Source organism: Ylistrum balloti, unplaced genomic scaffold, assembly GCF_031769215.1.
Source record: "Ylistrum balloti isolate Yb309-2 unplaced genomic scaffold, AGI_CSIRO_Ybal_v1 Utg370460, whole genome shotgun sequence".
In the NCBI taxonomy this organism is placed as follows: domain Eukaryota; kingdom Metazoa; phylum Mollusca; class Bivalvia; order Pectinida; family Pectinidae; genus Ylistrum; species Ylistrum balloti.
In genome coordinates, this window is record NW_026782304.1 from 63,510 (window position 1) to 89,974 (window position 26,465).

General features: G+C 36.9%; 2 protein-coding genes across 4 annotated transcripts in view; one reads left to right on the plus strand and one right to left on the minus strand.

Annotated features, from left to right (window-relative positions):
- Positions 1 to 947, minus strand: part of LOC132555208 (mdm2-binding protein-like) — a 33,553-nt gene extending 32,606 nt beyond the window's left edge. The window contains exon 1 of the mRNA XM_060219563.1: positions 885 to 947. Coding sequence (XP_060075546.1) covers positions 885 to 936 — 52 coding nt within the window. The 5' untranslated portion in view covers positions 937 to 947. The remainder of the gene's footprint in view (positions 1 to 884) is intronic.
- An 813-nt stretch (positions 948 to 1,760) lies between these two features.
- LOC132555214 (deoxynucleoside triphosphate triphosphohydrolase SAMHD1-like) overlaps positions 1,761 to 26,465 on the plus strand; it is a 50,222-nt gene continuing 25,517 nt past the window's right edge. Inside the window, exons 1-2 of one of the 3 annotated variants that reach the window (XM_060219568.1) lie at positions 18,314 to 18,372; positions 24,552 to 24,651. In XM_060219568.1, the coding sequence (XP_060075551.1) occupies positions 24,569 to 24,651 (83 nt within the window). In that variant the 5' untranslated portion in view covers positions 18,314 to 18,372; positions 24,552 to 24,568. Of the gene's footprint in view, positions 1,849 to 18,313; positions 18,373 to 24,551; positions 24,652 to 26,465 lie in introns of those variants that run through there. The other 2 variants (XM_060219570.1, XM_060219572.1) reach the window with 2 other exon arrangements.

Below are 26,465 nucleotides of genomic sequence, written 5' to 3' on the forward strand. Positions count from 1 at the left end.
AAGTATTACAATAATTAATTTAACTACGAGGGCTTGACTACATGAATAAAATACATGTACTTAATGACCACATATATGGGGAGGGATGTGGGTTATTGGAAAGGGTGGGTTGGGACAGGGTTTTCCATAATTTTGTTAGTAGTAGGCTGTGTAGTGAAAGTAGGAGGCTGGCCTGCCGTGTAGGTGTAGTCGTGTACGGAACTGGATAGGTGTAGGCGGCCAAATGATCAAAGTAGCCGGTCAAATTGGACGGCGACCGGCTCTGATGGAAAACCCTGGTTGGGTCATCATATAGAATACCCATATGCATTTATATGTATGACAATGCCCTGACCATATGTGTGTGTGCAGTGTCAATAGGCTGGCAAGTGTCGTCTTACTAGCATCGATATAACAGCCATTGACATCTCCAAGGGGAGATGCTTCCTTTGAAGATATCACACCTTAGTTGGTGCTGTCTTTGGGCTTTAACATTTTGTGAAGAAGGGATCTCGAGTAGTGCACAAATTACAGGTCAACATTGGCTAATGGTAATTCCCTTAGTCCAGCTAAAGACAGAACAATCATTTTTGAGAAAAGAGACAGAAGATTTAGGATGTCTTTCTTCATTACTCTTTCCTATTACAGTATTACACTTCAGTACCGAGTTGTTTCGGTTCTTACAAAGGTCGTTTCGGTACTTACATTGAACGAGCTGCATTTATTGATGACAAAACAACTTAAAAAACATTATTAACATTATAACGAAACGACTTATTTTGTAAGTACCGAAACAACCTGATACCGAAACGGCCCCCATCCCTACAATCTCCACGAGATCGCGAATTCGAACTGGACTGTCGGAGAGCTACAGTCGACCTAAGCGTCCTGCCAGATGTGCATACCAGAACAAAACAGGGCCACGATTTGTCTAGAAGGTCCTCTGAACATCGTCATCTTCAGGCAACTTATCAAAATTCGGCGGGATATGAAAATGTTTCCATCATTGTTTACTGCACGTTTTTTCATCTAGGTTAAGAAGACGTTTAACAAAGTCTCTACCGAAACAATTAAGCGACAAACGTTTCGTCGATCGCTACCCGGCAATGCACCGTCTGTTAGGTAGCAGTAAACAGTTAATTTGCATTTTTCCTGAAATTATTTGTCATGTTTGAGATATACAGGTATAGCAGATTGGTTATGAAAAATACATCATTACATGTATATATATTTATAAACTGTATAACAATTACATTAACAGTAGAGAGATGAAATTTGTGTAAAAAAAAAAATTCCTCTGATTTCTGACATTTGATTGTCATGGTTACCTACTGAAAAAATGCTAAAAATGCAAAAATACTGCTAATTCCAATCCAACACTACAACTTTCAAGGAGAAATTTAATTCTTATCACCTATCTTACAATCAACAACACTGTCGTGGTAACAAAGTACTTACATTTCAGCAAATTCCAACTCGGAAATTCTTCATAACATGACCACATGTAAACACTATGAAAATTTCACTTCCTGTAAAGCTAGTTTTTGGTGCGTAGACACAGATTCGAGACTGCCCAAATAGTAATCTCCAACACAAAGCTAAAATATTATCCTGAAAAAAATGAAACCCCACATTGTCCACTTTAACATGACAGGACCAATTTTAGCAAGGATTTTTTTTTTCATTTTTAATTAAAACCTTTATAATGGGGTAATCTAATGAGCAAAAAAATCACCCATGGCCACACCGAGAAACTGTGTACTGCTACCTTAGCAGATGCTCGAACATCTGATAGTGAATCGAGATGCATGTAAAAGACTATCCCAAGATGCCGTAAGAACTGATTATCGATATTTTCTGAAAGGAATTGTAAGTAGCAGTTTATTGTCATTCATAATATAGGGTCAAATAATTCCCCACAATGCGCGGGATCTCACTAAGAGCAAGCCTCTCAAGGCTTTATCAGCGTAGACTATATATATACACTATAGCAGGGACTTACCTGACTATAGCTAGCTGTAGGGATCGATGGGCCTTTCGTAATAATACGGTATATTACAGGTACAGAGTCATTAACAGTCGTACAAACATGATTATCACTGGACTGGTATAAATACAGCCTTCTTCGTTTTCTACAACTATACATTCTAATGATTATGGTGAATTAGAGGTGTGCATGCACTGCCTTGTTTTAACAAGCAGAGAGGGATTTTGGCGCCACCATTTTTTATTTTTAATTGTTCTTTAAAAGTTTGATCTTTTCATTCTTGTCTTTTCTTTCTAGTGATGAAGTTTATTATTACATCAAATTTGAAAATTCTTCTTAAGAAGTGCTAATAAAATCTGGTAATTGCCAAATCCAATATAGTTGTCTGTGAGCTTGATACCGTTTTCAAATAGTCTTGGCGACATTCCACACATACAGGCAGTATTCTCCGTTTTGTGCTGTGGTTTTGGTTCATTTTCATAGTGAGTTTACAGCTTTTATTCCCATTTGTTGTTGTGTTGGCCGTTAAATTTTGACTCTGTTTCCTCTATCTGTGTTCAGACATATGGCAATGAGTTTCGGTTGCCTTTTTCGTTGGTTTCCTTCGTGTTTTTCGCTGGTTTGCTGTTTATATATGTGTTGGTTTTCCTTTATGATACAGTCTTTTCACATATTTTCAGCATTTTTTAACCTTTATTATTTCTATTGTTGTTTAAGTCAATGTTGTATGTTGATTATGATGGCAAGTAATCATCTTTGGTGGATGGGTGCAGTCATTTTTATTGTGAGTCGGACCCTAGTCTGCATGTCCCTAGTGCCATTATTGCTCAGAGGAGAGACTCTCTGATGTTTGTCTGCTCAGTTCAAGGGGTTTAGGGCATCCAGATTTTCTTCATGCCCTAAGGCCAAGGTGGGTAAGTGTCCTGGCAAATGTCCCTGCACGGTGTCCACATTGCTCAGACTGGAGATGGCTCAAATGACTCCCTTTTGTTCCTAAGGCATCCCTTCCTCAGGATGTGGATACCTTGGAACCCATTGACTGTGAGGGATCAGGCACAGCAGAGTGTGATCTTCTCTATCTTTTGCCTTGGTGCTCCGAGGTTGATGACCTATCAAAAGTTCCTTCTTCTGATGGTGCTCCTTCTGATGGAGAATCCCTGTCATGAGAGGAGGCTGAGAATGAGATGGTAGCTGAGGCTTCCCACCTTGTTCCGGGCATGCATGTTTTATGCTAAGACATTGCCCTTATCCTTGGTGAGAGGGATTGCCTACTTCATTCAGTCCCAGAAGCCACCACATTGCTGAGCTATTTGGTACCTCCAACCCATCGATCTGAGTGCTTTCAACAATCATATGGATTCTCCTCACTTCAAAATGGCGACCTCTTAGGACATAGTCGCTTCTGTGGGGGAGGTTATGTGGTCAACTTCATTTGAACTGAAGGATGTCTACTTCCATATTTCCATCAAGAAGTCGGCAAGGAAGTACTTCTTTACTTGTGACGGCAAAGTCTTCTAGTTCGGGGCCATGTCTTAGCCTCACAACTGCTCCTCTGGTTTTTACCAAACTGTTACGGTGGTGGCGAGTTTCCTGCACTCGCAGGGTATAGATATTCACATAAACTTCAACGATTTCCTAATGTTACACATGGTCAGAGATTGGTTGCATGATAACCCCTTGGTCCTGAAGCTCTCCAGAGAGAAGCTAGAGGTATCCCCTTATCAGGACTTTTGTGTTTCTAGGGTACCATTTCAATACGGAATTCTCCTCCCACCAGAGAAGTTTATGAATACTAGAGACTTTGCTCTAGCCTTCAGGAACATGTCTCGGGTTCAAACGCATAGGTTCCTCAGGTTTCCAGAGTATCTAAACTCCCAGGCAGATGTGGTTCCTTTGGAATGTCTTCACATCAGACCCTTGCAAATGTTCCTGCTAACCAACCAGGTCCCATCTTCAAAGGATTGGGAGGCAATGCATCCCTTAATGCAGTCATTGAAGGACTTTCTCCTTGAGTTCCTATGACCGATGGCCTACCTGGCCAGCCATGTCTGGTCAAGGGAACGGTCCAAGGTACAGCTCTCGGAACACATCAATGTGCTGGAGATGAGAGCAATTCTGCTAGCTCTGCAATCCCTTCAGGAGTTGTTGCTTATCTGGAGAAACGGGGGCACCAGATCCCGTGTGCTGTGTGCCTTGGCTATCAAGGTTCTTCTGCTTTGCAAGGAGATGGACTTGACAATTCAGGTCAAGCATCTTTCAGGCAGCTCGAACATCCTGGCAGACACTTTTTCCAGGCGTCGTGAGCCGATGTTGACAGAAACCTTCAGTGATCTGAGCGGTTTGTCAGACAGACCTCACATAGATCTGTTTGCCATAGCACTGAATGCTCAGTTACCAATCTATGTCTCTCTGATCCCAGATCCACAGGCTTGGGCAATAGATACATTCCCTCCATTCAATCTGGTGGGCAGGGGGCTCCAGAAGTTTGAAGAACATTCCTGCTCTCTCTTTGGAATTCAGAATTACTGGCTCTGTTGGTGGACCAGCCTTTGTGGCTGCTGTTCAATTGAGACCTCCTTTGGCAGCCTTGGTCCTATGTGGTGCACTTACAGTTTCAGATTTCCACCTTCATGTTTGGAGGCTCTTGTGACAAGAGGCCTGACTCAAGCATCGCAAGGTAAATCAGGTCTTCCTCTACTGCCATCTACCAATCCAGATGGAGGATGTTCCATGATTGTTGTGGTGAGAGGCAGATTGGTCCACTCAAGGATCTTGTTCCGGTGATTGTGGATTTTCTTGTCTTTATTCAAAGAACGCAATCTTGCACTTGGAACCATAGGTGGCTATCTCTCTGCTTTAGCCAGCGTCTTTGCCTTTCATGGCAGGCAAGAAGTCAGCACTTCTTCCTTGTCTCCTTGGCTCTGCTTAGGAGCTTTGGTCTGGTCAGACCTAGTGTCAGGCAGTTAACCCCTCAATGGAATCTAGTGTTCATGTTAGATTCCTTGACTAGAGCCCCTAATGAGCCTCTTGAGAATGTCTCTCTGAAGTTCCTTACCTTCAAGACAGTTTTTCTCTTTGCCTTGGCCTACAGGGTTCAGATGCAGTGAACTTCATGCCTTGTCATGTCTTCCTCAAGGTTGGGGAAAGGAGGGGTTGGGGCACCAGTTCCAGTTCTCGATTGTTTATGTCCATCCCACAGGTAAGCAGGATATTATTGATCAGTCCATCTCTAGATGGATCTGTGAGGTGATTCGCTTTGCTTACGATCACTCCGATTAGGGGATCTGTGGGTGGTTCAAGGTTAGTGCTGATGAGGTCAGGACTCTTGCTACGTCTTGGGCTATCCTTTCAGGCTCTTTCTTTCAGGAGATCATGTCAACCGCCTTCTGGCGAGGACCGATCACATATACTGATCTTTGGCATCAGTTTCTGATGACCTTTTTTCTCTTGGGTTTTTGGTTGTGGCACAGTCGGTGGCTGTTCCCTAGTGTGTTAGTCAGTAGTCTGCATCACATCCTTCGTTGTCTGTCTAAGGGATGTATTTTGTTGTTCAAATTTTCCCCATGGGTATAATTTCTACCCTTTTATTGCCCTGTATTAGATTTTACGCTGGGATGTGACAGTCTTTGCTATGGTAAGATGACTTTGCATACTAAGGTTATGGTAATTATTACTGAAATGAAACTGAGTTTTTTCTTTTAAATACCAATTTTCATGGTGTGATAATAACCATAACTTTATTGAGTCCCTCCTTCCCTTTCCTCACTATCTTGCACTTTCATCTGTGGCATTGGTGATAAAGAAGGACGTATTTCTGGTTGTGAACAAGTACGACAGGCAGGTAAGAGTGGCTCCCTACAGAGGGTTTATTGGGCTCTCTTACCTCAATGTTACTGTTGGCCAAAAGTCTCGTAAAAATAAAAGATATGGCAAGCATTATATAGTAATGATACAATATATACAGATTTCAGTGAAGATCAAATTTCAGGGAATAGACTTTAAATTAACTCAACCTTTGATAATTGCTCTTATGTATCATCAAAGAGGAAGATTTTTCTAGTCCTTTTGTGACTGATCCGATATATATATATATATATGCATTGTGTGTCTCTGCATGTGGTTAACAAATTGTTGCTTCATATTTACACCACACTTGAATGGAAAGATATAATCATTCCATACAGAACATGTCTCTGAATTCCAATTATAATACACTCACTTACTTTTACCTGTCACAGGTAAAGTATGTCTGGTGTAGGATTAAAAAACTGTTAATAGCAACATCTGGAAGACAGTATTATTTAGGCTAGGTCTATGGTAGGCGTGAGCAATTCAATTTGAGGGATGAGTCATATTTCATGTCACTACAAAAACTAAAACACAACTGTAGTGTTGTAAAATTTTGTAAACACCTTTACAGTACTTAAACCTGAACTTTCAAGCCACCAACCCTTCATAATCTGTTTTACAATTTTCTTGTTTTCCAGGTCCAATATCATTACCAGTTTGAATCTCTTGTTTTGGAACTTTGAATTGTTTTAGTGAATTGTACATTTATACAGGTTTCACTGATTAAATGAAAAATGTATTCAAAATTTAAAATTTGGTTGTTGATAGTCATCTTCTGCTAAGTGTTTGTTCTGCATGCGATGGGTAATTATATCTTGCATTTGAAGCGACAAATATACATATGTTATCAACATTCAGTAATTTCAGTACTTTGATTATTCTTTTTTCAATATAAATAAATTTCCTTTGTGCCTCTGATCAATAAACAAGACTGTTGTATAATAGTGTACAGTTATTATTCCCTCATCAGTCCTCAACAGGTGGTCATTGAACCATATAATCAAAATTTAACCTACTTTTATCTGATGACTTCAGATTCTTCTTCTGTTTATACTTAAGCAGTTACCGGGTACTTTTTTCACTATTCTTGAGAAGGGCATAATGGAGCATTCTCATATTTCATATTTAAGTTTTCTTTGTTACCTACTTGGGCTTTGTTGATCAGGAAAAATATTTGTTGACAGAGGGCTATCTTTGATTTTGATGGTTATATACTGAAAGGATAAAGAAATGCAAATTCTTTAATTGTTAATTATTTGTATTGAATATACATAGCCTCTAAGAAGTGAGAAAAATATTAGGGTCACCTGTGACCAAAACTTATCCACATCCAGTGTGCTAAAATTACCATTATACAATGACTGTACAAATGCATACCCAGGGGTCGAAATTAACTGTTTTAGGCACTAGCAAACCATTGCTAGAGCCTAAAATTTCCACTAGCAAAAATGATGAACAAACTAGCAATTTTTTGGTGAATAGTTTTGACTTTTATTTACTGTTATATTGAGTTTTTCAGGAACTAAGTGATATTGGAAAAGTTATCCAAGACATTGGATAAGAATGGCTGATTGCTACCTGTATTAACATTTTAAATCTATATAACTTTGAATTTATCAGTTTTCTTTATTTCATGTATGAGCTACATCTAATCTGACTGTCATATGATCAGATCCATTTATAAATGTAACTGTACCCAAATTTATATTATTTAAAAAATTGTTCACATTAACGATCATTTCAATAAATTATTATCAAGACAACTATCTTCCGTGTTCTCAGCAGTCATTGCGCCATACTGTATTAACAACATTGTTACTAGATGATTTGTTGTATCCTAGAATAATATTCAATTCTTTTTCTCATTTCCGTACCATTTTTAACGTTGCCGTATATGCATGTTGTTGTGGCGGTGATTTTATATCAGCAGCGTCAGGAGAAATGCTCTCCGATTTTGACGATTTTTTTTTCAGAAGGGCCAGGCTGTGGCTGTTGATTATTGTCTTGGTCATTGCAAGCACTGTCAGATGCTTTCCTTTTGAAAAAGTTTTTTAACATAGCTGATATGTCGCGTTTCACATGATGAGCAGACAGAAATCGTAGAGTTTTCCTAGACAACTTTTTATTCGGTTTACACATAACTATCAAGGGAAAAACTGGAGGAATTCCGAATGTATTGATAATCTATGTCACTTTAGCATTTGTAACCTATTTACTCATTTAAAGGCAGACGGAGAAAGGCATTTTGTGGCAGATGTTTCGTCAAAAATAGTGATTTCCACTCGCAAAATTTTGCTAGTTCATTATTTTCCAGCTAGCAATTACCAGATTTTAGCTGGAATTTTGCTAGTTGTTTATAGTTAATTTCGAACCCTGACACCTATATTCTTTTTCATTCAAACTAGTGTCAATTTTCTGCTAATGTGATTGCCAATACGTTTGCAGTCATTAATTGTTTTTACAAATATGTCACAGCTATCCCAACTTGACGGGGGACGTGCTGTTGCAATGCTTATGGGAGGTAGCATTCAGCAGCAGGTTGCTTCTCACTTCCGAGTTCACAAATGGATTATGAGTCTGTTAGTTTTATGGTTCAACACTGGGGAAGAGTTGATGACAGACTGAGATCAGGACGTCCACATATAACGTCATGACATCAAGATTGGGTCAGTGGGCTTGCCCACTTGCATGACAAGAGATTAACTGCAGCCAAAATTGCAGAAAATACCATTGGAAATGGAAATTGTCGAATCCATTCAAAAGCTGTGAGAAATAAACTGCGACAAGTATGTTGGTGTGCCAATAATGCCTCAATGTCAAGCATGTCATATGCGATGGTTGATGGCACTTTTGCCCATACATTTTCCTTTGAGATGTTGGAGGTCCATGCTCTTCACAGATGAATCTCAATTCACATTATTTCGATCGCTTGCAGATGCATGTGTTTTCGAGCATGACAAATTTGGGGGTGGATCTGTTATGTTTTGGGTACAAATTTCCCTTGATTTAAAAAACCTTTAGTGATCATAAATGGGAATTTAATGGCTATATGCTATAGAGATGAGATCCTGAGACATGATATTGTGTCTTTCAAAGCACCACTTGACCTTTCAGCATGATAATGTTAAGCCACAAATTGCAGGAGTTTATAGGGACTTTCTTGCAACCCAGGACATAGCCCATATGATGACTGCCTAATCCCTGGTGACCAAACAAGTCGTCTTTTGTTAAAGACAGATTGTCCAATATAAGTTAATATATTAACTAATGCATTCCACATTTAGGTAAATTGCTTATAAATATTACTTTATTAAACCGTAAAGTTGAAGTTGTGTTTCTTTTAACTCTTTGTATTGTTTTTAAAATTGTTATATGTGGCTATTTCTTGAGAAGCGCTAGAGAGATTATTCTCAAATTTCCTATACGTAGGCTTCCCTTGGTTATAGTTGTGCAATATCCATTTTTGGATCAATTTCTAAAAACAACATGGCTGATAGTTGGTCATCTTGAATTTTGAATGTTATAGCTAAGGTTTCCCTATGTGTCTTTTAGTATAAATATACACTTTATACCATGAATACCATTAAACAACACTTGTATGCTAATTACCTTATGTAACCTTTGATGAAGATATTGCACAGTTTGACACATTGTTACCTGTGTTAGTGTGTGTTTCTGTGCTGATGTGCTTATATTGTTGGGCAATACACATTTACTCTAATCACATTGATTGATAAGAGACCGGCCCCTCTTTTCTTTTAAGGTTAAGCCAATAGCTTCTACAAGAAGGACATACCTCCTTCAAATGTGACAGGGAATTCAGCTCAGTTAGATAGCCAATAGCTACTACAAGGAGAAGGACACACCTCCTTCAAATGTGACAGGGCCCTTAGTTCTGTTAGGTAGCTAACAGCTACTACAAGGAGAAGGACACACCTCCTTCAAATGTGACAGGCAATTCAGCTCTGTTAGATAGCCAATAGCTACTACAAGGAAAAGGACACACCTCCTTCAAATGTGACAGGGCCCTTAGTTCTGTTAGGTAGCTAACAGCTACTACAAGGAGAATACACCTCCTTCAAATGTGACAGGGCCCTTAGTTCTGTTAGGTAGCTGACAGCTACTACAAGGAGGACACACCTTCAAATGTGACAGGCAATTCAGCTCTGTTAGATAGCCAATAGCTACTACAAGGAGAAGGACACACCTCCTTCAAATGTGACAGGGCCCTTAGTTCTGTTAGGTAGCTAACAGCTACTACAAGGAGAACACACCTCCTTCAAATGTGACAGGGCCTTTAGTTCTGTTAGGTAGCTAACAGCTACTACAAGGAGAACACACTTCCTTCAAATGTGACAGGGCCCTTAGTTCTGTTAGGTAGCTAACAGCTACTACAAGGAGGACACACCTCCTTCAAATGTGACAGGGCCCTTAGTTCAGTTAGGTAGCTAACAGCTACTACAAGGAGAAGGACACACCTCCTTCAAATGTCACAGACATCTCAGTTCTGTTAGGTGGCCCATGGCAACTACAAGGAGAGGGATATACTTCCTTAAAATCTGATGGACCTCTCAGTTCTGTCAGGTAGCCAATTATTACAAGGAGAAGGAAACAACTCCTTAACCGCTTAGCTCCCAAGGAATTCTTAATGACACTAAGGAAAATCTATCATTTTGCTTCAACATGAATTTTCACCCTTTTCCAGTCAACTCTTTGGTAAGCAACCCATATATTTAGAAACATGGGAATATAAGCTTTCCAAATATGTTGACAAAAATCATGTTTTACGAATAATGACATTATCATAACAACCAGAATTTCGAACATTTGAAAAAAAAAATATTAAATTCCTATCATCAGTAAATGTTTTTAAGGATTGAAGTGAATAAAAACAAATATATCACAAATTCATAGTATTGAGAACTTCTGAATTACGAACCTAAGAATATGTATATGCCAGAAATTTAATGATTCATAATTGTTGCCATGGTTACTAGCTCCTTTTTTCGATTATTTTATGTCATTGAAATAAGCAAATATATTTTGGTCTGCCCAAATTTCATTACATAACAGAATTAACAGTTTAGTCAACCACTAGAATACATAATAGGAAACTGATAAAAACTTATTTGTTAGAATTTCACAGCAAAATTATTTCTTTTCGCATTTTAAAGTTGCCATGGCAACCAAAATTTGATTTGTTTGAAAAACGTTAATATTGTGTCTAAAAACAATTTATCCTGGTAACCATTGAATGAAAAGCTATTTTATGCAAATTGTGTAAGTTCTGTTGAATAGAAAATATGTCTAAGTTACAAGCTTTATTGAATATTTATTTTCAGAACTAAATGTTGTAGAAATATGAAATTATTTTTTCAATGTGTTTATTCTGTATTTGTTTTAGTTGTCATGATGACCTATAAGTTCAAACTTGGTTGATCATTTGAATGGCTAGACAACTGAAAATACCTTTAGGTCAACATAATCATAATCCAAACTCAGATTCAATAAAAAAAAAAAAAAAAACTAGTTCAAAATATGAATGAAAGAAAAGTTTTACATGGAGACTACTGAAAAAGTAGATGTCTTCTGCTTCAACGAAAACACCCATCGTGTTAACTTTGGTCAATCCATGTAAGTAATGTCATGTTAAACGAAGAAGTATTAAATATGCCCAGCTTCTTATCACACAAAGAAATAGAATATTTCTCAATGAGAATCAACATGGTGACCATTAAACTTTCCCATAATTTTCATCCACCTGCATCTTTTGAAGCCCAGTCTTACAAGTTTGACCATCAGTTGACAACTTTGTGATAATGGTAACAGGTCCTTGAATATCAAATCAACTGTGACATGTAAATACAGTAAAACACGTTTATAACGAACCTCAAGGGACCAAGAAATTTAGTTCGTTATACACATACAACGAATTTTGGCAAACAGTCACGCATAATTCGTTATAGGAATTGAACATGCTATAGAAATAAAGGAGCCTTATTTCATGATTAAATATAGACATGTATAGTATGTCCAAATAAACAGCAATTCACATTGCTTCCGAAAAACTCGAACAGTTACTTGAAAAAATGACAAATGACAGATTGCTTTTTGTTACTGTCTGAGATCTTGTTACGGGTCTTTGTGCTATCATTTGGCGATCCAGAGTTTTAATCCAATCCGTAAAAATGTTAGATGTCATACAACAGATAGAGATTTCACACCCTTAAAATACTTCAATTTTTTAAAATTGTACCCAGTGTTGTTGTTGGAATTTCGAAGCTATCTGCGATATCCTTTTTAGTCTTTTCATCATTGTCTACTTCACAAATAGTTTGGTATTTGGTTTCAATTGTTAACGCTTTCCGCTTACGAGACGGCGACGACAGAACAGAAAGCAAATATTTCATATTGATAAGATCAGTTCAGTAACTCAAACTCAAAAAACAATAGAACGCTGGTACGTATAACAACAACTCACTTTATTCGTCAATTTTACCTGTAGATAATTGAAACTTACCGTATTTCTCCGCCAATAAGCCCAGGGGGCCTGTGCATGAAATTGAGTAAAGAGTAGGGGGTGGGCTTATTGCCGGATAAGAGCCTATACCTGACCGATATCCTCGGTCGCCATCTTGGATTTTTCACTACTGTTATCGATGAACAAATCTATTCAGGCGAACGAAGACTGGTTACTGGATGATTAAAATAAGAACAAGAAGAAATATATATAAAAACAGGTTTGTATTAATTCCATATCAAGTAAATCAAACAAATACAACAAAATCACCATAGCACTGTCAATGAGTCACACACGTTCATGAACGATCGAAACCACCGAACAGAAGAGTCTCGTCGTCGGATTCCTCTGAATCAAACAGAATACCATCGGCCCTGGTACCATCAATGTCCTCCTCAATGTCTGTATCCGCACCGCTGACACCTACTTCCTCGATAAGTCGTCGGGATTGAAGTGAGTTCTCGGATCCGGACAGTGAATTGGAGATCCCGCAGCTGAGAAAAGAGCCGATGATGGTCTCCTCGGTGACACTAGCCCAAGCTGTGCTGACCCACGTAATGACATTCTGGCGAGTCGGCTGCACGATGTTACCATTCTTGTTGCGTTGGGCGGTCCGGAACCAGTCTGTCCACTGTTGGCGCATCCATTGTTTGAATACCTTATTAACATGGGTGTCCATCGGCTGAACTAAACCGGTACAACCTAAGAAAATAAACAGACAAAAACATTTCGTAAGAATAGTGCACAAGTGTGTGTACCGCTGTTCAAAACAACTCCCCATAGGGGCCAAGTGTGATTACATAGACCAACCTTTACATTTGCTATTACTTTTGCCTCCCTCCGCGTCTATAAAACGTATTTGACCTACATTCATTTCCGGGGTCTGCAGAACATTGCTTTATGTACCGTAATTGTCTGAATAAACGCACTTCCACGTTAAAATGTAATATTATATACATACCTCCGGGAATGGTGACGATGTCTGTGTCATACTGCTTGAAGATCTCAAGGGTAGACGGACAGGTGTGTGGACGGTAACTGTCCAGAGTAAGCAGTCTGCGGACATCGTCAGTGTTCGGGCCCCACACTCGTCGAATCCAGCGTTGCACCTCGGCAGTCGTCATCCATCCGTTCTGGGAAGCGGATACTCGAACATTCGGAGGAATCCGAAGTGAAGCCTGGATCCGGGACGACAGCTCACCAGATTTCTCCTGCAATAATAATAATAATAATAATAATAATAAATAAATAAATGAAATAAAAATACCTGGTAATTATAGCTGTACCATAGGTTGGAGATGCAGGAATAATGCTATCAAGAAGTGGAAAATCTGCAATAGAGAAATGGAAATTGAAATGATTACGAATATCATAAATTTCGTAGAAGCTGTCCATTTTGGTTTTGTAGAAAAATCTGTCGTGTCTCTGATTCCAATTCTGGTGGGTATATACAATGGATGTGGTTGATAAATTTCTTGTTACTAAAAGACAAGACTTCCAATGTAAACATCTTTTGCTTCATTGACAACACCTGCTATGTAAATCTTGGTCAAACCAAGTGAGTAATGTCACATTCTCATTTGAAAACAAGGTAAAGCTTATATCATAAAATTAAGTAGTCCGTCATTTTTACAACTTTTTTCAGGAAAATAGTGATAAAAGTAAGAGCCCCTTTAATATTGAACCAACCTTGACATGTAAACAACATAGGTTAGGGATGCAGGAATGTTGCTATCCAGAAATTAGAAATTCACAAGAGGGAAATTGAAATCACTATGCTTACCATACATCTTGGTGGAAAGCTATCCATGCTGGTTTCGTTGTAGGAAAAGATCGAGGGGCTGATTTTGAAGAACCTGTTGACTTTCAATTCTAATGTTTATATACAGAAAATGTATGATGGACGTGGTCAATAAATCTCTTGTTATATAACGACATTTTTAATATATACATTTAGCCTCATAAAAACAAAAACATCTTACCACCAAACTCACTGAAGATGCTGTCAACCAGCAACTCGATCACTTTATGATTTCGTTCTTCGTTTATTTCTTCTTAGATTTGGACAAAATACACTTAGTACAGTATACAACCATATATATTGATACCGCCGTTCACTTTTTGTGGAATAGAAAACTCTCATGGCAAGAGAATAAAAGTATTCTTTCAACTTAGAGTTAGAGATTTTAAATCCACCTATTAATTTTTTAGTATGGTATATGCATGTGTTGACACTGGCTTACTATATTCAGTTTCACAATTTCTGTTTCATGACACTTGATAACTATCCTTTAACCTTTATATTCAATATTGCTTATCTCAGGTGACCATGAAGGCCACTAGGCCTTTTGTTAATTCCTAACACACTGATTCACTTCCGCAAACCCAACCAATTCTCCTTAAACTGGCAAAATATGCCCCTTTACCATATATGGTTGGGTTGGAAAATTTTCCCTTTACAATAGGTTTATGTTATAAACAACATGTCTCTGGAGTTGTTCACCAAAATCAAAAAGAATACATGTAGTGTTGAGAAATTAATAGAATTGATTTCCCTCTCTATGAGTTATATCCAAATGGGCCCCATTTAAAATAAGTGTTACACTGATGTTTACATGGCATGTTGATTAGAAATATTATGTGATAAATCATATGACTGGCCTAGATTTTCAATGTTAAAGTTGTGAAACTAAAACATTATTTATCATAACTGCTCAGTTGTTGTGATAGCTAGCATGCTTTGTTTTTGATAACTTTTGTCAGCTGAAATGTTCACATGTAAATTACACCAAACATAAGAACCTGACTGCAATTCTTCATATACATATAACATGATAATTTCTTTTACTTTTAAAATTATAAATTTAAGACCTGTCAGATTACAGTAGTTGGGGTTTCTGAAGAATTCAGAAGGCCCTTTTTATGTAAATTCATGAACAAAATGAAAAGTAGAAAGAATCCATTTCAGTAGGGCATGTACATACTTTTAGCCTAATATCTGATGATGGTTGACTTATTATCCACCCATCTGTCCTTACTTCTGGAGAAAAATTGGGATGGATCTTTTTCAAATTGAATATCTTAGTTTGCCTTGGTCATTAGTTGTGTGTAGTCCATATCAGGAGCCATTGGAAAAGCAAGATAGCTGACAATCCACCATCTTAAATTTTGACAATAAAATTGTAACATTTTTTTAAGAAGTACTGAAAGAATTTTTCACAAATTCTTATTGTAGATGCCCCTTGGTCCAAAAATTGTTCACTTTTGATTTTTTGACTGATCAGAAAACAATATTGCTGACAGGTGGGGATCTTGGATTGGCAGTTAAAGATCATTATCGTTACTTCCTTAAAGGAATGTTTAAATTTTGAATAATTAAGAGCAAAAACAGTTTAATAATGGAAAAGAAGGGAATAGATCCATCTTTTAATGAATACAGAATACAAGCATTTTGATGATCTGGCTCGGGCGAGAGCGAAAGCGCGGTCTCACGAGGTCAGAGCCCTTGCTTCATCCTGGGCCCTTCTCTCAATGGGTCCTCCTTTCAGGAGGTCATGTCTGCAGCATTCTGGCAGGGCAGGGATACCTTCACAGATTTTTATCTGTGATCCCTAGCTTCCCACTCAGAAGGCCTGTATTCATTGGGACCTTTGGTGGTGGCATAGTCAGTGGCTGGGCCTCCTCGTTAGCCCCGGGCCATGTCTTTCCGTACGGCAGCATGTGGGTACACCTGCTCTTTCACAGAGAGGTCCCTTCCTTCACTTTGGCACTCTGTTCTCCCTCCCTACTACTTTGGTTGTGCTGAAGGGGCTGCCTGGCTTCTAGTCACCACTACGGTAAGACGAATTCGCATACTAAAGTTATGGTAATTATTACTGAAATGAAATTGAGTTTTTTAATGTAAAACCAATTTTCATGATGTAATACTTACCATAACTTTATGGAGTCCCACCCTATCCTCCCCTCTTCCTTATCTGCCTGGCTGCCCCTCTGTGGCGTTCCTGCCGTGATGGCTCATCATGGTTCATACAAACTTTTCATAACAAAATTCAAGCACTTTTCCAGCACTTTTTTCAATTTTCAAGGACTGCCAGTTCGGTAAAAATGTATGAATTTTGGCGCAGTAAGTACGCTTCTTAGTTTGTAAATAGTAAGAAATTACACAAACAAATTGATAAACACCTAGATCTTTTATATGCCAACACTTTTTACCCACAAGTACTTCCGCTCCCACTGCTGATTGTAAACACATTTATGTGTTCCAGACATGACGCGTACACGAGGAATCCCCCGTCTAGACAGCGTGCTCCCGGTATCACTCAAACGCTTGATAGCGAGTCATTGAATGCAAGCGTTTGTGTGACCAGGTCTCTAATACACAGGACCAACAATGGTGAATCTGATCCGGATTTGATGGGAAATGAAAACAAACACATCGTCGATGTTTTTAAATTTATTTAATGCGTATTTTCTGAGAAAATATTTATTGAATCATTTTCAAATCTGATACAGAACATGTAATAAATGTATATTTCTCAAATTCCAGAACTTTTCAAGCACTCATGAGCAAATTCCAGCACTTTTCATGCACTGGACCAATTTTCCAGCACTTTTCAAGCACTGGCCTAAATTCCAGCACTTTTCATGGCCTGTGCGAACCATGCTCATGGATCGGAGGGAGGGCGGGATTGTTTTTCTTTTGAATCTTTTGTTGTTGGGATACAAAGATGGGTGTAGGTACTGTATTTGCATACTAAAGTTATGGTAAGTATTACATCATGAAAATTGGTTTTACATTTAAAAAAAACCTCAAGTAAATCACATATATAAGCATTGTTATGTAAAGGAAAAGAATCAAAAAGTTATTTTAGTGTCTCCTGAAATATCCCACTCAATAGAGTTACGAAGTATTGACTCCTGGCAGACGATATGTAATACCACAGACTTTAACCCTTGTAGCTATAGTGATTCTCTACACACACAATATCGTATACCACAGGTTTTATCTTATCCTTGCAGTTACAATGTTTCTATATGGTGTATGTGTTCCAATGAATACCTCTTTGTGTGTAATTTCTCTTTGGTTTTAACAACAACATATATTCTATTGATAATATCTGACACATGTTGCCACATGAATTCGTTACCTAAATATAGAGACCCGTCATACTCACGCAGGACATATATTGATTAGAGGGGACAGGAAATCAGGGCTATAGTTACTGCATTGTGAAGCATTAAAGTGTGGAATATATCATATCAGAAAGGTAAGCTTAGACTAACTCTGTGTTGTACAGAGCTTTTTTAGCCCACCACCATCAGATGGGTTGTTCATGGTTTTGTGTCCATCTGTCTGAGCAAATTACTTCTCCTGTAGGAATGGTTAGATTCTGTCCCAACACCTTTAAGTTTCTTAAACACTAGATATTTTGAGATAAGATCATGATTACATTACTAAAATGATATTTCAATTTTTCAATTATTTTATGAATGATATTTTTGTTGCATACACGATCATATGTATTTGAAAGTGTCACTGATTTCCATCATAATTCTAAAACAGAATGTTTGTGTTTTAGTTTCATTTCCCTGGCCCTGAGTATCAGTACTTTGGTTTCATTGGTTCATAAATCGAAAGTTTACTCCTACTCCAATCTGCCGGACATTACCGTAATCATTGGATTATCGCCCCTACAAGTTGCTGATGCTAGTCATTAAATGAAACAACCTTATCGACATTTTCTTCATTACTTGTACATCAAGAAAACGTTTTGTGTTGTGTATTAAATGATAATCAGACATTGAAATTTGTAAATACAATGACAAAGACTCACGTTTTATGGTGGTAAATTTTGCGAGGCGATGCCAATATGGCGGTTTATATGTATGTTGAGTATGGTTGTGTAATGTATGTAATTGTGTGTGGTGTGATACTCCAAACACATGCGCGCTGTCAATCTTCCTGTCCTTTCCCGCTTTTGTGTCTTTCTTTTCATTTGGTCAGCAGATTTCAAAGGGGTTGGACATGATTCGAAATGTAAGTAGACATCGCCGTGAACTATTCGTAAATGATTATTACTCATTAGTAATTACAATTGCTTACAAGTTCAGTCTTAATTTTATACCCGTGTTTAGGGATTTCTTTGTGTGGACAATAAATTTGATCCCAGTACCATTGAACCAGTCGTTATTAAAAAAAGAACCCTAATTTCACATATATCTTTCTTTTTTTTCTTTTTCGAAAATTTTCATCCCGTTTAATACTGTTGAAAACTTTTGAAAATACTGAAATATGTAGTTGAAAATAAGAATGAAACTAAAATAAGAATGATTTAGAGTAGCATAAAATTTTGACGGAAACAGCCGGGGTGCTCTTTGCTGCTGGACCCTGAAAGAAGACGGCGGCAGGCGGCAGAAAGAAGATGGCGGGTATTTTATGTAGGTAAGTATCACTATATATAAGCTGAATTTAAAGTCAATACTTATACTGAACTAGCAATTGTACTTTTTGCAAAAATTCATTTGAAATGAGCTATCGCAGGTATTGAATTTAGGCTCGACGGCGACGCGCAAGCTGGGCACTGCCGCCATGGCTCTTTTTTCAAAATATTTTCAAGACTTTTCCTTTGAAGCAGTATGCATTTGAAAAATGTTATGTAAGCATCTAGCACATTTTTGTTGCTTCCGTAAAGTATTTCAGTGTTTTGAAATGAATTTATTTTTGAATGATCGTTTCATAATGGTCTCATCGCAGTCACTTCTGTCAGTGGCCCAACAGATCGGAAATTAAACAGAAAAAAACTTATCCGTAATATTGTACTGTACTACTTACGCTACCGTGAATAGATATAGGAATCTATCTGTATAATATATCGGTCACTGTCCGTGCTATTGTAGATCTAGCTCTTTCAAATTTCAGATCGGCGATAATTTAGAAGTACCTCAAGGCCAGGGTATGAAATCGTACGGGAACTCCACAGCAATGCCAATTGTAAGGTTTACAAGTGAAGTTATAGTTTTAGTTTAAATATAGTTTTTGTCTTTCTGACATGATGTCTCGTTGATTCTGTTGAAGAGTGATGCATGTGAACGATTGCAATATAAAGATTGGGAATAATGAAAATGTCAATTGACATCTGAATCCCGGAAAGTGTTTTAATAAAGATTAGGATAAAACTAGCAAAGTGTTAGGTCCCATTGTGAATGTGTAAAGTGTTAGGTCCCAGTGTGAATGTGTAAAGTGTAATTGGTACAATTCTTATTATGCCTGAACTTTTTGATATATGTACTGTATTTGTTTATCTCAGAAATTTCAGTATTATGTCAACTGCTTCCACTTTCAATTCAACACTTGATTCATCAATTTTACACAGCCCTAGGCTCAATATTTGTCATTAATTGTTGACTGTTTTTAAGCGTTTTAGAGTTTTGTTTCCATGGTGAATGGAATGAAATGGGATAAATAGTCTAACCAATACCCCTCGAGAGCTTATTAAGACATTGCAGTATTATCACTTTGGGCCTTATTAAAAGTCAAATTGAAACTTTAAGAAACTCAAGTGACCGGAAGCACAACAATTAGATGTCGATAATCAATGAAATTGATTAATTGAGAGGACATTTTCTTAGTACAGTTAACCAGACTTTGTAGTGGTTTGTTCAGAACTGTAGTTCTGGTTAAGTAACCATTAATTATGTCCTTTCAGCTACAATGACGTACATTTTTGAAATACCTCTACTGTAGCTAAATGTGGCATTTGTAATAGACATAGCCAAAGTTAATTTTGTGATAGACGTAGCCAAAGTTAATTTTAGGATCAGTTAGGACAGCTACTGTTTGTAACAGGCATGGGTTCAATTACATGATGATGTAATTAATTAAATTACAATTACATTATGAAAATGGCATTGCCATTACAGGTATTTTCAAAATAATTAAATAACCATTACATGACGGTCCAATGTAATTAATTAAAGTACACATTACTTTTCAAGTCAAAATGATTTTTGAAATACAAACGTCAAAATAAATTATCATACTGCACAGATTTATCACACAAATTTAATTTTAAGATTCAATCTCTGTATGACCATGGTCAAGATATTATCATTTTGCTAGCTGTCCATCGCTTAATAATTTGACAGTCCTGAACATCAAAGTAATTAATTTCAGTATATTTAATATAGACTCCTATTGGGAAGACTATAAGCTTATACAGAAGTGTATATTTCTTGCACATAATCATAGCAATAATGAAATATAGTTATTTATTTCCCGTACTCTCTTTCAGCAAGTGGATGTCCCTGAAGAAATGAAATCTGGAATGGTAGAAGGTATCTCTATTGATTCTTCTAAGTTGGAATTGGCCATGGTGACCAACAATGGATTTGAGGACCTTATGGTGGAGAAAAACGTCCTTCTTTCTGGCCTCCAATTAGATGTTTTAGATGATTAATCACTTGAGGAGATGCTAACAACCATGTTGCCTTTTAATGTCACAGTACTCTCTAAAGGCGGCAGTATATTTACCATCACAAAAGAAGAATCAACAAATTGTGGAAACTAAAAAAATGTGGAAAAGATCATTGTATACTGCATTTGTAGTAAATATGTATACAATCTTCAATTTACTTGAGTAGAAAGATTCACTAGTTATACCAAGTTTGTGTAGAAAGGATCACTGTATACTTAGTTTGTAGTGTACATAGAAAGGTTTACTTATTTATTTTTTTTTCTGAGTTTAGTGTATACAATATATAAAAAAAAACTTTTTGTAGAAAAGATCACCGCATACTGAGTTTGTTGTTTACAAATGTGTAGAAAAGATCGCTGTATACCGAGTTTATAGTTTACAATTGTCTAGAAAAATCACTGTATACTGAACATGATATGACTTCTGTTTAAAACCTTCATTTAAACTTAGGCATGTATTTTTTTATGTATCTTAAAAGTCTACCTACAACAATTTTGTGTATGCAATCTTGTACTAGGATATTGACATGACAAGATTACATTGCTGAACAAAGCATGGAAAGAATACTGTATCTAAAAACTGAATAAAACAAGATATAAGCATCTTTATCATGTTTTTATTATTATTATTATTTTTCAATGATGTCTGTCCACATGGAATTTGTAAGCACTCTTGTGCATTCTTATACCACCAAAAGGTGGGTAAACTGGAATCAGGTTGTCTATCCGTCCATCCATCTGTTTGTCTGTCTGTCTGTAGACACATCTTGTCTGGACAACTCAAATGAAACTTTACAGTAATATTCGGGACAATGTGTAGATGTGCATGCACCATTTTCTCTCGAAATATTGATTGCCATGGCAACTGGTCATTATAGACAGGTTTTGCATGTTGGTCAACTTCCAAACCTGTAGACCAATTTCAACAAAACTTCGCAGGAATGTCAGGGAACATGTGCACATGCCGCTGTGTTTCAGAGGATGTTTCTGTGCAAAAGGTCACCATGGGGAGATAACTAAGGCTGTGGGTGTTGGGGGTATTAGTTATCATTTGGATTACAGTTTCAGTTATCCCTGGGCAATGTGGAGAGGATATAGTAATGATTTTGAGGATTGAATGTAGAGGTCGCAGTACTTGCATAAGTACTATATGGTTACCTTGTAAACGCATTGAGACTAAGACAGTATACCTTAATCAAATTTGGAACATGTATCCCTTATGAGAAGTCGGTTTCTTTAGAAATTCAGGGTCAGATGTCAAAGGTCAAGGTCACAGTCAAAAAATGGATAGATGCATGGGGGTGTTCTTTGCATTACCCTCATTTTTCTATCAAAATTCACAATCTAAAAGATATTCACATCTTGCAAATTTCAAGGTTCAAGGTCACAGTTAGGATGTTGAAAAATAATAATACAAGAGGAATAAAATATCTTGCGACAAGTTTTAGAGAACAGAGAATATATAAACATGTCAACAGAATTGTAGAACCAGCAAAACAAGTGTAAAATTGAAACAAAGACAATATCTACTCAAGATTCCCTGAAAAAGTACAAGGAGAATAAGACCAGGTGTTCCGGAAGAATAGGCATCTTCTATTTTAAGTTATGGTGACATATCATGTTTGTTTTAGAAAATTGGCACTCTTATGCAGTCATTTACAGACAATCTGGAAAATGAAGCTGCCCAATATTTGTATGTAGCATGTTATTTGCATGATGGTCTAACTAATGGTCTTACACAGTCTTTAAAGTGATATTATGGTGTCCAAGATCAACATTTCCTACAATGTATCCAAAGAAATGGACAACTTCCCTGTCATTGCATCTTGGAGCCTACTTGGGACATGTATTGCATAAGTAATACTACTATGCTTGTTATTTCTGATATCTGCTGGTCATTTTTTATGGGCTGCAATGATTTACTGCTTGCATATAGTTGGTTTCAGTATATAGCAAGCTAATAACAAAGAACTTATTTTTTCAATGGTCTTAGCATACCAGTACTTTCAGTACTTTGATTGTTCAGTGTTTTCACCTCCACCAGTACTTATGATACTGGTAAGGCTATAAGGGCCTTTTAGTCTCTAGTCATACTCTCTACCACTAGACTAGGTCCTTTTCTTAACCTTTCAGAAAGTCCTCCACTGCATGTATAACATTATCATCTGACCGAAAATGGTTACAAGGTCTCAATTCACCAATTGCGATCACCTTTTGTCCAGGGTCGTGCATCGACATAAACAAGGTTGAAAACCTTAACCAATTTTGAAGTTCGCTGGAGTCAAATGTATTTAAATATTTGAACAACTATTTGTCAATAACAAAATGACCCAGGGTCATGATATTGGGCCAGGAGCATGCTGGGATTAAGGGCTACCAAGTCTGTTCATATGAATGACCTTGACCTACTTTATAAGTCACAGAGGTAAAATGTGTTAAAATCTTTATATGACTTCTCAATAACCAAATGGCCCAAGGTTATGATATTTGGCCAGTAGTATGATGACATGAAGGGCTATCATGTTGTTCAAATGAATGAACTTGGCTTCATTTCAAGGTCACAGGGGCCAAATACATGTATGCTGAAATCTTCAAATAACTTCATTTCTATAACCAAGAGGTTCAGGGACTTATTATTGGCTCTGTAGCATGCTTGAATGAAGAGCTACAAAGTTTGTTCCAATGAATAACCTTGACCTTTATTCAATGTCACAGGGGTCAAATGTGCTGAAATCTTCAAATAACTTCTTCTCAATAACTGAGAGGCCCAAATACCTGATATTAGGTCTGTAGCATTTTGGGATGAAGGGCTAACAACTTTGTTCAAATAAATAACCTTGACCTTTTTTCAAGATCATAGATGTCAAATATACAAAAACCATTTAAACAACTTCTCCCCAATAACCATGTGGCCCATTGACTTGATTTTGAGTCTGGATTATGTTGAGAATAAGGGCCAACAAGTTAGTTGAAATTAATAACCTTGACATTTACTCAATGTCATAGGGATCAAATATGATGAAATCTTTTTAATATCCAAGAGGCCCAGGGACACAATATTGTGTCTGCAGCATGCAGGAATTGTAGAGCTGTTAAAATGGAGGTTGCTGTGTTATTATCACAAAATGGAGATAGCTTGGTTATAAGCACAAAATGGAGATAGCTGTGGTGTAAGCACAAAATGGAGATAGCTGGGTTATAAGCACAAAATGGAGTTAGCTGGGTTATTATCACAAAATGGAGATAGCTGTGGTGTAAGCGCAAAATGGAGATAGCTGGGTTATAAGCACAAAATGGAGTTAGCTGGGTTATTAGCACAAAATGGAGATAGCTGTTGTGTAAGCACAAAATGGAGATAGCTGTTATTATAACAAAATGGAGATAGCTGTGTTATAATCACAAAATGGAGATAGTTGTGTTATAATAACAAAATGGAGATAGCTGGGTTATAAGCACAAAATGGAGTTAGCTGGGTTATTATAACAAAATGGAGATAGCTGTGTTATTAGCACAAAAAAGAGATAGCTGTGTTACTAGCATGAAATGGAGACAGCTGTTATTATAACAAAATAGAGATAGCTGTGTTACTAGCACAAAATGGAGATGGTTGTGTTATAAGTACAATACTGCGATACCTTTGTTATTGAAGTATGGTTATGAGAAAGCTCTTATTTTTTTTTTTGAAAGTTTACTTTTTTATGGACACTGGATTCTGGAATTGGTGAATATACTTATTTTAACAGTTCTTGGACATTTGAATATGTGGATTAGGAGTACCCATGAAATCACTGAAGATACTCCCTTTGGATTTTACAGTATTAACATGAAATATGCCATCAATAGGTAAGTTATGCTTTTCACTTCTTTTGCAACAATTTTGGATATCGGACAGACTCCCGGAAAAACAGCACTATTCCAAGTTTATCTCAGCTTCATTTACGGCAAACCTAAACAGAATTCCACAAGCTGACCTGAGCAGTTCAAAAATATCCATTTTCAAAATGGCGGTCATGGCAGCCATCTTGGATTTCAGACGAACTTAGAAACAACTCTTAGTCAGGACAAAAATGGTAGTCCTTCATCCCAGCATGCTACAAGCCTAATATCAGTTCCCCTTGCTTTTTGTTTGATCAAAGATGTTTGAAGATTTCATATACATTTGACACCTGTGACCTTGAATGTTAGTCAAGGTTATTCATAATTGCAAGCCTTATAAAACAACACCTGTAGATCAGTATATGCTAAACACTAGTGCTCTACACCTTGTGGAACTTGAGAAGAAGATTGTTTAAAACTGGTACCCTATATTGTACATTTCAACAATGATTTCTGCTTTGACCCCCTACTGAAACTGGAAGTTGACATTTTTCCTGATAACAATATATAAGAAAGTTTCCTTGTTTGTTAATCTCTACAACATATCCAAAGATGAACTTTGTATCTTGAAACCTTGAGGAGATATAACTACATAATAACGAAGAAATACACTTTTTAAACGTTCAAACATATTTGACCCCTGTGACCTTGAATGTCGGTCAAGGTTATTCATATTTGCAAGCCTTATAATGTAACATCTGATGATCAATATATCCCCAATATTAGTTTTCTGGACCTTGTCGAATTTGACAAGAAGATTGTTGAACACTGGTAGCCTATTTTGTATATTTGAAGTTTGACCCCTTTCGGAAACCGGAAGTTGACATTTTTCCTGATAACAGTATATGAGAAAGTTTCTTCGTTTGTTAATATCTATAACATATCCAAAGCCGAACTTTCTATTTTAAAACGTTAATTAAGTATAACTTCATCAAAATAAATTAAACAATCTTTAAGGTTCAAATGTATTTGACCCCTGTGACCTTGAACATAAATCAAGGTTGTTCATATTAACAAACTTTATTTTCCATTACTTGAGTATGATATTGACCAAATCATGACAAGAAGACTTTTTAAATTTTATCTCACAAAATTGAACCCTTGAACTATGACGCCTACCGAAAACCAAAAGTTGACAGTGTATTTTTCGTCCAATTTGGTAGTTCTTTATCCAAGCATGCTACATAGAAAATATGAGAGCCCTACGCGTTTTGGTTATTGGAAAACATTATTTAACATAATTGACCCCAGTGACCTTGAAAATAGGTCAAGGTCGTTCATATTAAACCTTATTTTCCACCACTTGAGTATGACATGGACCAAATATTATGACCTTAGGCCTTTTGGCTTTTGAGAAGAAGATTTTTGAAGTTTGTATCAGAAAATCTCACTTTTGAAATTTGACCCCTACCGGGAACAGGAAGTTGTCATTTTATAGAAAAAAGGTTCATGAGAAATGTTATTTTTATCTAATTCTTCATCACATATCCAAAGTTGAATTCAGTACATGGAGCCCTTCATGAGATACTGACACTAAGCTAAAATCGGAAATGACGTCATGGCGGCCATTTTGTTTTTTCAACCTGGTTCACAATCTCACCAATTACTGAAATGAATATGGGGAAACTTTTCCCGACCAATTAAATCAGATATTTATCAAAGATTTTGGAATAATTCAAGTTCAAACTTTTTGTCGGCATTTCAAAACATCAAAGGAAATTTTCAAAATGGTGTATAACGATAACGAAAAACGTTATTGAAAAAGTGAAGATATCAACTTC